This window comes from Lactuca sativa, chromosome 8 (genome assembly GCF_002870075.4).
Source record: "Lactuca sativa cultivar Salinas chromosome 8, Lsat_Salinas_v11, whole genome shotgun sequence".
NCBI lineage: Eukaryota > Viridiplantae > Streptophyta > Magnoliopsida > Asterales > Asteraceae > Lactuca > Lactuca sativa.
The window spans coordinates 254844937-254856361 of NC_056630.2; the positions used below are offsets into that span (position 1 = coordinate 254844937).

An 11425-nucleotide genomic window follows, 5' to 3' on the forward strand; every position below is an offset into this window, starting at 1 on the left:
TCCCAATTCCACTCAGGTATTTCTGGCTATTGAAATAGACCTGAGGGCTTTTGATATTCCACCTTCACCTTGGCGCAAGTCATGCACTTACCCACGAAGGTAGCGATCTCTGCTTTCATATTTGGCCACCAATAGAGCTTTTTGAGATCCAAATACATCTTCTCCGAACCTGGGTGAACGGATTATCGAGTCCTGTGAGTTTCGCTCATGTTAACCTCTCTGTAACCGCCGAACTTTGGGGTCCATATCTTGTTCATGAAATAATAGACCCCGTCTCCCTTGATCTCTAAGTTCTTTTCCATTCCCCTCAAAGCTTCATCTGACATGTTCTCTGGTTTCAAGGCTTCCATCTGAGCCTCTCTGATCTAAGTGGATAGATGGGAATGGATGATCATTGTCAGTGCCTTCACTCTATGAGCTGAGTACTCTTTCTGGCTTATAACGTATTTCACACTCATAGTCATTTTGTAGCTCCACCCATCTTCGTTGCCTCATGTTCAATTCCTTTTGAATGAAAATGTGATGCAGGCTCTTATGGTCGGTGAAGACAGTGCACTTGGTTCCGTAGAGATAATGTCTCAATATCTTTAATGCGAAGACCACTGCTCCCAACTCTAGATCGTGATTTGTATAATTGACTTCGTGTGCTTTCAGCTGTCTCGAGGCATAAGCAATGACTTTTACTTGTTGCATGAGCACACAGCCTAGGCCCTGATTGGACGCATAGTTGTAGACAACAAAGTCCTCTGTCCCTTTGGGCAGAGACAGGATACGTGCGCTACACAATGCCCGTTTCAAGGTTTGAAATGTAGTGTCTTCCTTTTCTCCCTAGCTAAAGGGTACACCTTTCTGAGTTAGGGTGGTCAAAGGCTTAGCAATCCTAGAGAAATTCTGGATAAACCTGCGATAGTAGCCAACAAGACCCAAGAATTGACGGATTTCTGACGGCGTATTTGATGCTGACCAATTCTCTATCACCTTGATTTTGGAGGGGTCCATATGTATGCCTTCCTCGCTAACCACGTGACCGAGGAAAGTTACTTTTCTGATCCAGAATTCGCACCTAGAGAATTTTGCATGAAGATTCACCTCCTGTAATGTCTCTAGCACTAGCCTCAAGTGTTGTCTATGGTCTTCCTCGCTTTGGGAATAGACAAGTATATCATCAATGAATACAATCACGAAATTTTCTAAGAAGGGGCGGCACACCTGATTCATCATATCTATGAATATTGTCGGTGTGTTGGTTAGACCAAAAGGCATCACTACAAACTCATGTGACCATATCGAGTCCAAAATGATGTCTTAGGAATATCGCCCTCATGGATTCGCAACTGATTGTACCCTGATCTTAGGTCTATCTTTGAGAAGTAACTAGCTCCGTGCAGTTGATCGAAGAGGTCATCGATTCAGGGAAGAGGATAGCGATTTTTGATGGTGAGCTTCTATACACTTCCGAAAGGATCCATCCTTCTTTTTCACAAACAAAATCGGGGCTCGCCAGGGTGAGAAGCTCGGTCTAATGAATCTTTTGTGGAGCAGTTCATTGAGCTGGCTGGATAACTCTCGCATTTCTGCCGGTGCTAAACGGTATGGGGATTTGGCTATAAGAGTTGCTCCAAGGATTAAGTCAATTCTGAACTCGACTTGGCATTCGGGAAGATCCTCGAGGAAGATATCAGGAAAGTTGCAGACTTCAGGGATGATCTCGAGATCTTTAACTTCCTGCTTTTCATTAATGACATGTTCTAGGAAAGCTTGACACGCTTTTCAAATATATTTTTGGTCTTTAATGCATGATATGATACGGAGGTCTTTAATGCATGATATTCTCGAAACAGAGAATATCGGCACGTTGGAGGCTTAACCAATCCAATACGATAATGATATCGAAGCTTTTAATGGAGACCGACAAAAGATTGATGGGTAAGGAATAACCATTTAGGGTAAGGGTACAACCTATAAATACGTCGTCAGTACTCAATTTCTTACCATTAGCCATCTCGACGGCAAAGGTATCAGTTAGAGGTTGGGATTTATGCTTGATTAGATGCTTGAATGCATGACTAACAAGATTTCTCTCCGCACAACTATCAAAAAGAATGCATGCATAAGCTTTGTCGGGGAGGAACGTACCCATTACTATAGTGGGATCAGCAACAGCTTCCTCCTGGCCCATAGCTAGCACTTTCCCCCGTGTTGTAAGTTGTTGCCTTTGGGAAATTCCTCTTGTAACGCCTGGTCTCACCGCATCCATAACAGGCTTTGCTAACTCCAGCTCCAAGAGCCTGATTGGTTGGTTGGACTTCTGTCTTGCAAAAACGAGTTGTGTGCCCCTTCTTGCCACAATTATTGCACAACATTTCACGGCACGGCCTGTGATGGTGGAAGTTAAACTTGTCACACCTTGGGAGGTTTCCAGCATATCTACTTCCAGGTATTGGAGGTGTAGGGGCAGTGGCAGGAGTAGTAGCAGCATGCACAGCCACTACTTGTTGTTTCTTGGAGGGATCCTGTGTAGATTTTCCCTTGCGCTTATTCCAGAACTTTTTCTTTCCACCGCTCTCCTTGGGTGGTTCGTGGGCAACTGGCTCGGGATCCTGGCAACCTCCATGATCAATCAAAGTCTGCGCCAATTGTTTGGCACTGTCAAACGTCAGCAATCTTGCAGCCAGGACATTCCCCTAAGTTGGGGTGTTAATCCCCAAATGTATCTTTCTACTTTCTTGCTCTCCGGGGTGACCATTCTCAGGCAGAGAAGAGCAAGATCACTGAATCTCTCAGTGTAAGTAGTAATGTCGGAGCCTTTCATCTTTAAATTCCAGAGCTCCTCCTCCAGCTTCTACATCTCGCCCCGTGGGCAGTACTCAGCGAGCATCAGTTCTTTTAAATCCTCCCAACTCATGGCATTAGCTATTGGAAGAGTTAGGGATTTGACTTGGCTATTCCACCAAGTTAGTGCTCTATCGGTGAAGGTACATGTTGCAAACTTCACCTTGCTAGCTTTTGTGCAAGCACATATCTAAAAGATTGACTCCGTCTTCTTGAACCATCGAGTTAAAGCAATGATACCTCTAGTGCCATCGAAGGATTGCGGCTTAGCATTCAAAATGTCCTTGTATGTACATTCCCTGGTGTGACCATGACTGTCACTGAGATTTGACATTAGGGCACCACTAACAGCCCCACTTGTACCGCTAGCATTTATCTGGGACATTGCAGCAACCATGGCGGCTGTCACGGCTGCTTGGAAGACAGTTGGGTCATATTGAGGAGGTGGCAGCGTCAGATCTGTCGAAGGATTGTTGTGCTTTCTGTTGGGTCTCTTCCTCGGAGGCATCTTATTCTAAAAGAATCAAGAAGAAGAGGATGGTAAGTCCTCTAGAATTTGCAATCAAGTGATATGGAACAAGACATATCCCAACCTAATAGACAAAGTGTTCTCTAAGCGATATACAAAGAAGGGTTACCAATAAAAGTAAACTATCACTAGAAAAGAAATAAGTAGCAACACTTGGGGTGAATCACTACACTGAGTTCGGCTCTAGCTAAAATACTCCTATAGTATTTTAAAGTTGCAGGTTTTGTTCTATTGATCTCTTGTTGGATATAGTTTGGTAAGTTTAAGGCTTGTTGCAACACCACAGTCACACGCAAACACATGTTGGTCATGTCTTAAATAAATATAGTTAATCAGGCTATATTGATTCCAGTAATGATTACATATTATCCAGGTTTAACTGCAGCGTCCAACATCCAAATACTTTTGTTTTGTTCTACTTGCGATATTACATCTAGTATGTATATATACTTGTATACTTCATATAAGATACTTATATTTTAAAAAGTATATGATGTGTGTAAAACGAACTAATTTTAATCCTATTTTTAGTTAATAAATTAAGCACACAAAGGCAGTGAACCTCTCTTTTAATGGTATAGTTGAATAAGTAGGGTGTCGAACTCAGGGAACGGAAATTAATATAATAACTAATTTTAACTAAACAAGTAATAAAAGTAAAGGGTTTTTTCTCTAGTTTTACAAGACTAGAAACGTAAACATAGAACTTAAAACAATTAACTAACTAAACAATTAAAGCAAATGACAAATTCACCAAATTTATTAAAGGGTTTTTGTTTAGGTTCAACTAATGCACTCCTATGGTTATTTAAATGATAAATTAATTATTATTGGTTACCAACTATAGTGGTTAGGTTCATGTTTATTACTCCTAACCCTTAGACAATTAATCAATTCAAGCAGTGGCCAATTGTTTAAACTAATTAATTCCCCAGTTTAATTATTTGGATTAAATAAGATTTGTAATTGGTTAATCAAGTTGGTGTTTCAATTAACCTCTTGTTTGTTGGTTTCTCAAACAAGCTCACACATTAATTTACCGATTCTCTAATTAATCTTAATTTCATATTCATTACTCTTAAGCATATGATCAAGTGTTCACATAACATATGAGGTTAATAATTAAGAGATGTTCATGCAGCTTAATTACCTTCCAATTAACAGAAAATAGTTGTCATTAATGCATAAGGTTCTTTAACAAACTTAATTTAATAAAATCACCAAATAACAATCAATAATAAAGTATATTCTAAACCATAGGAGTAAATTAGTCTTCCCCAACAGAAACAAAACGAATTTAGTTCATAGTCATGATACAAACAAACTCAAAAGCAGATTTAACTAAGCTAAACATACTTAATTCCTAATGCTAAGTGGAATGATTAACCTAATTGCCTTGATTCTTCGAAGGATTGAAGATTAGGGTTCCTTAGCTCCTCCAAGGGTTCCTTAGCACCTCTTCTCATGCCACATCTTGGTCTTCTCTTTATAGATCAACGAACTAGAGTATGGATCATTTCTAAGCTCCTCAAGAGCATTCATTTGCATTAACCGGTTGCTCTTAAGTTCCTCCATGTTGAACTTGCACATCCTTAAAGCCCAAAACGCTTTATGCTCTATCTCCACCGGCAAATGGCATTGCTTTCCATAAACTAACCTATATGGTGTAGTACCAATAGGCGTTTTGAAAGCTGTACGGAAGGCCCAAAGTGCATCGTCTAGCTTATCCGACCATTCTTTGTGATTACTCCCCACCGATTTCTCCAATATTCGCTTTAAAGCTCGATTTGTCACTTCGGTTTGTCCACTAGTTTGTGGATGGTAGAATGTAGAAAATTTATGGGTTACCCCATATTTCCTTAGCACCTTATCTAGTTGATCATTGGCAAAATGTGTGCCTCGGTCACTTATAAGAGCTTTCGGGACTCCAAATCGTGAAAATAACTTCTTTAAAAACCGCACCACTACCCGACTGTCATTAGTTGGTAACGCTTGTGCCTCCGCCCATTTGGATACATAATCCACCGCCACCAATATGTATTTGTTGCCTTTAGACATGGGAAATGGTCCCATGAAGTCGATCCCCCACACATCAAATACCTCGCACAGTTGGATACTATGTTGTGGCATTTCATTTCGAGATGAAATGTTTCCAACTCTTTGACAAGCATCACATTCTTTGACAAATCGGGCTGCATCTTTAAAAATCATGGGCCAGTAAACCCAATGTCAAAGATCTTATGTGCAATGTAATGTGCTCCATGATGTCCACCCGTGGGCCCGCTATGACAATGCTCTAATATTTTCCGTCTTTCATTCCCGAACACGCATCTTCGTATGATCCCATCCGCGCAGCTTCGGAAAAGATATGGTTCATCCCAAAAGTAATATTTTATCTCGGAAAAGAATTTCTTCTTTTGTTGACTTGTGAGATCTTTTGGGATGTAATTGCTAGCTAAGTAGTTAGCTATATTTGCAAACCATGGCTCTTCTCCCACGGTCACCATAATATACTCGTCCGGGAAATCATCTCCAACTGTATCTTCGTGCAATCACGGGTTTTCAAGCCTTAACAAGTGGTCAGCTGGTACATTCTCCATTCCTTTTTTGTCTCTTATCTCTATGTCAAACTCTTGAAGAAGTAGCACCCATCGTATCAGTCTTGGCTTGGCATCCTGTTTGGAAAATAAATACTCTATAGCAGAGTGGTCAGTAAAAATGGTTGTTTTAGACAAAACTAAATAAGGACGGAACTTATCAAAAGCATACACCACACCTAATAATTCTTTTTCCATGGTGGTGTAATTTTCTTGGGCTGGATTTAGAGTCTTGCTAGCATAATATATGTGTTGAAAGTGCTTATCAACCCTTTGACCAAGGACAGCTCCTAATACAAAGTCACTAGCATCACACATAATTTCAAAGGGTAAACTCCAATTTGGTGCAACAATGATCGTGGCATTAGTTAATTTTTCCTTTAAAAATTCAAATGCCTCTAAACACTCTTTAGTAAAATTAAATGGTGCATCTTTTAATACTAATTGTGTTAGAGGTCTAGTTATTTTGGAAAAATCTTTTATGAAACGCCGGTAAAAACCCGCGTGTCCTAGAAAACTTTTAATGCCCTTCACATTAGTTGGTGGGGGTAATTTGGCAATAGTGTCAATCTTCGCCCAATCCACTTCAATTCCCATTTTGGAAACCTTGTGGCCTAACACTATACCCTCCTTAACCATAAAGTGACATTTCTCCCAGTTGATAACCAAGTTGGTTTTTTCACACCTGGCAAGCATTAAGTCAAGATTTGTGAGACAATCATGGAAAGAAGATCCAAAAACAAAAAAGTCGTTCATAAAAACTTCCATGAATTTTTCCACCATATCGTGGAATATGGCTGTCATACACCTTTGAAAAGTCGCGGGTGCATTGCATAGCCCAAAGGGCATGCGCCTATAAGCAAAAGTCCCACTTGGGCAAGTAAATGTGGTCTTTTCTTGGTCCATTGGGTCTATGGGTATTTGGAAATAACCCGAGAATCTGTCTAGAAAGCAATAGTAACTATGGCCCGATAATCTTTCTAACATTTGATCAATAAAAGGTAGGGGAAATGGTCTTTACGAGTGGCATCGTTTAGCTTTCGATAATCGATGCACACCCTTCAACTGGTTACCGTTCGTGTCGGAATTAGCTCATTCTTTTCATTGGTTATGACTGTCATCCCTCCTTTCTTAGGCTCCACTTGGACCGGACTCACCCACGGACTGTCGAAGATGGAATACATAATTCCCGCATGTAAGAGTTTAACCACTTCCTTCTTGACTACTTCTTGCATATTCGGGTTTAATCTTCTTTGGTGTTGTACAACCGGCTTTGCTCCTTCTTCCAGCTTGATCTTGTGAGAGCAATAAGATGGGCTTATTCCCTTGATGTCGGTGATGCTCCATGATATGGCCTGCTTCCGCTTCTTCATCACTTGCACGAGCTCTTCCTTTTCAGATTTAGACAGGTCAGAGGCTATGATTACTGGCTTTTGGTTTTCATCTTCAAGGAAAGCATACTCCAAATGTTCTGGTAACTTTTTGAGCTCAGATTTTTGGTTCTGACTGTTGTACACGCCGAGTGCAGGTAAGGTACTCGGCGAGTTGGTAGCTGCATTCACGACTTCTGATTTTCCTGAGGATGAACTCGAAGAGTAGATCGGCCCTACTCGGCGAGTAGAGCTGTCAGTTTGCTTGACTATTTCTTCAAATTCAGCTTCTTCCAGCAGCCTTTCGATCTCCATTAAGTCTCTTTTTGCATCAAATTCTTCATCAAAAACTGTGGACTTGCTGGAATCTTCACTTACGCACTCCTCCAATAGTTTTTCTAGCATGTCAATTGAGAACGTTGTGTCATCACTGTTCCTTGCATACTTCATGGCTTGATCAACCCCAAAAGTTACAGAATCATCACCTACCCGCAAAGTAAGCTTTGAATCCCTCATGTATACTATAGCACTCGCAGTGTTGAGGAAGGGTCTTCCGAGGATGATTGAGACTTGAGGATCCGCCTCCATATCTAGAATTATAAAATCCGCCGGAAAGACAAATTTGTCCACCTTGACTAGTAAGTCTTCGCATATGCCTCTTGGGAAAGTGACTGTCTTGTTTGCTAAGTGAATTGCCATGCGAATTGGCCTTGGTTCCGGGAGATCCAAATTCTTAAAGAATGAATATGGCATTAGGTTCACACTTGCTCCCGAATCGACTTAGGCATGAATGGTAGCGAAGTTGCCAAATTGGCAAGGTAGAGTTAAGCTCCCCGGGTCACCCTTCTTCTTTGGTAGCTTATTTAGCATAGCAGCTGAGCAGTTTTCATTGAGGACTACCTTCTGCACTTCTTCCATCTTCCATCGATTAGTGAGAAGTTCCTTAAGGAACTTAACATATTTGGGCATTTGGGCGACGGCTTCAATGAAGGGTATGTTGATTTAAAGAGCCTTGATATGATCTAGAAACTTCTGGTACTCCTCTTCCTGCTTCTCCTTCTTAGCTCGGGTTGGGTATGGCATTGGAGGCTGATACAGCTTTTCAGGGACCTGTTCCTTCAGATTTGGCAGTGTACTCGCCGAGTCCATATTTGGTACTCGGCGAGTAGAGCTGTCAAATTGAAGATTTTGATTTTCTGCTTGATTTTATGTCTCCTCCTTCGATGATTCCTTGGATGCGTCAGTCTAAATAGGGGCCAGGGGAGTGATTATTTTCCCACTTCTTGTTGTAACTAGATTTATGTGCGCACCTCGTAGGTTATTTTCGGTTTTACTAGGAAGTTCGCCCGGTGATCTTTGGTTGATTTGTTGAGCAAGTTGCCCTAGCTGTGTTTCTATGTTGTGGATAGATGCTTGCTGGTTTCTAAGCATGGTCCTTGTTTCTTGAATTGCAGCATCATGATCACTATGTCTCTTTTCTGAAGCAGCTACAAATTTGGTAAGCATCTCTTCCAAACTTGGTTTTCTTTCTTGTGTTGGCTCATCCTTTTGGTAAAACCCTCTTCCTTTCTGCCTGAACTTCTCCTCCTTAACCTTCTTGTACTCTTCATATGGGAGCCACTCTTTCTTTGGTTTTCGCCAATCTTCATCATATCGGTCTCCACTTGAGTAACAAACTTGCAGCTTCTTGTTGCCATTTTCATCCAAGTCGCAATCTCTAGTAAGATGAGGCCCATTGTAGTTTTCGCAACCCACACGAATAGCATGGATCGTTTGATCCATTTTATCCATCCTCATATCCATGGTTTTTAGCATAGCCATGACCGCAGACAAGTCTTCAGTAGTTGTATATGAGGCTCCCCTAGTAACATCATTTCTTGGGTTGTGGTATTCTCTAGAGTGCTTAGAGAATTCTTCAATTAATTCCTTGATCACCGGGGGTGGCTTCTTTGTGAGCGGGCCTTGCAAGTCAAGTAACCGCCTGGTTGTGACATTGACTCCATCATAGAAAATGGATACTTCTTGCTGGATATTTAGGTCATGGTGTGGGCAGTTTCTTAGTAAGCTCTTGTACCTCTCCCAAGCTTCATATAGTGACTCTTCAGCTTGTTGTTCAAAGTTAGCTATTGCTTTCTTAAGTTTGGCTATCTTGGAAGGTGGGAAAAAGTGATCATTGAATTCTTCTTTCATCTTGGCCCATGTTGTGACTGATTCGGGGGGAAGTGTCTTGAGACAGTCTTTTGTAGCACCTTTGAATGTCACCGGAAGCATGCGAAGTAGCTGAGTCTCGCGAGGCACATTTGGAACATTGAAGTAATCAACTACATCATTGACTTCATCCAAATGCTTGTAGGCATCTTCGTGGTCTTTTCCATAGAAAGCTATTTCTTTAAGTAAAGCTAGGATATGTCCCTTGAGCTCAAAACTAACAGTTGCGGGAATTGCGGGTTGCACAAGTCCCGGGCCAGTGTCGTCGCGCATCCTCTTCTTCCATTCCCCCATGGGGATTTCATCAATGTTAGCCATGGTAAGAGATAACTCGTCGCCGGAATCGGAGTCGTGCCCGTATGTGTGTTCTTCTTCTTCCTCGGTGCCGTACTAGGTGTCTTCCTTGATTGGGTCTTCGCTTGCTAAAGATGCGCTGGATGCTCCTGATTTGCTGCTCTTCTTCTTCCCAAAAACAGTCTTCAAGTTAGACAAAGGTGACTTCTTGGGTGTACTTGAGCTCTCCACGTCCTTTCCTTTGTTCCTTTTCAATGCGGATTCGGGATCTTCAAACGGGGGTACCAGCGGGGTGTTTGATCCTCTGGTCATGAAAGTCCTGAAATAAACAAGATAAAAACGTAAAAAGAACAAAAAAGTGTAAAAAAAAACGAAAATTAATCTGAAATACTGTTGTACTCGCCGAGTAGGTGCGAATGCACTCGGCGAGTAGCAGTGAAATTTTGAAAAACTTCTAAGCTTAAGTATAAAACTAAAACAGATTCTAAAACCTAATTACTAACTATTAATCCGCAATAAATTAACTTTGTGCCAGTAAACTCACACAAAGGATCGAAAAAATTAGAAATTAGATTAACTATTTAGTACCGTTCCCCGGCAACAGCGCCAAAAACTTGATGTGTGTAAAACGAACTAATTTTAATCCTATTTTTAGTTAATAAATTAAGCACACAAAGGCAGTGAACCTGTCTTTTAGTGGTATAGTTGAATAAGTAGGGTGTCGAACTCAGGAAACGGAAATTAATCTAATAACTAATTTTAACTAAACAAGTAATAAAAGTAAAGGGTTTTTTCTCTAGTTTACAAGACTAGAAACTTAAACATAGAACTTAAAACAATTAACTAACTAAAAAATTAAAGCAAATGACAAATTCACCAAATTTATTAAAGGGTTTATGTTTAGGTTCAACTAATTCACTCCTATGGTTATTTAAATGATAAATTAGTTATTATTGGTTACCGACTATAGTGGTTAGGTTCATGTTCATTACTCCTAACCCTTAGACAATTAATCAATTCAAGCAGTGGCCAATTGTTTAAACTAATTAATTCCCTAGTTTAATTATTTGAATTAAATAAGATTTGTAATTGGTTAATCAAGTTGGTGTTTCAATTAACCTCTTGTTTGTTGGTTTCTCAAACAAGCTCACACATTAATTTACCCATTCTCTAATTAATCTTAATTTCATATTCATTACTCTTAAGCATATGACAAGTGTTCACATAACATATGAGGTTAATAATTAAGAGATGTTCATGTAGCTTAATTACCTTCCAATTAACGAAAAATAGTTGTCATTAATGCATAAGGTTCTTTAACAAACTTAATTTAATAAAATCACCAAATAACAATCAATCATAAAGTATATTCTAAACCATAGGAGTAAATTAGTCTTCCCCAACAGAAACAAAATGAATTTAGTTCATAGTCATGATAAAAACAAACTCAAAAGCAGATTTAACTAAGCTAAACATACTTAATTCCTAAAGCTAAGTGGAATGATTAACCTAATTGCCTTGATTCTTCCAAGGATTGAAGATTAGGGTTCCTTAGCTCCTCCAAGGGTTCTTCAATCGCAGATGAAGCTCCAAAA

The 11425-nt window shown here is 40.2% G+C and overlaps 1 protein-coding gene and 1 non-coding gene across 2 annotated transcripts; one reads left to right on the forward strand and one right to left on the reverse strand.

The window, feature by feature from the left end:
- Positions 1-4810: 4810 nt before the first annotated feature.
- Positions 4811-5434, reverse strand: LOC111890407 (uncharacterized). Its single transcript, XM_023886528.1, has one exon. The coding sequence runs from the start codon at positions 5432-5434 to the stop codon at positions 4811-4813; it is 624 nt and encodes a 207-aa protein (XP_023742296.1).
- A 3929-nt stretch (positions 5435-9363) lies between these two features.
- LOC111890424 (small nucleolar RNA R71) lies at positions 9364-9470 on the forward strand. Its single transcript, XR_002849868.1, has one exon. It is a non-coding gene; the product is annotated as a small nucleolar RNA R71 (small nucleolar RNA).
- Positions 9471-11425: the final 1955 nt, after the last annotated feature.

Bases quoted from the DNA above. Each gene is read 5' to 3' on its own strand.
- LOC111890407 (XM_023886528.1), bottom strand. From the start codon at position 5,434: ATGGGACCATTTCCCATGTCTAAAGGCAACAAATACATATTGGTGGCG.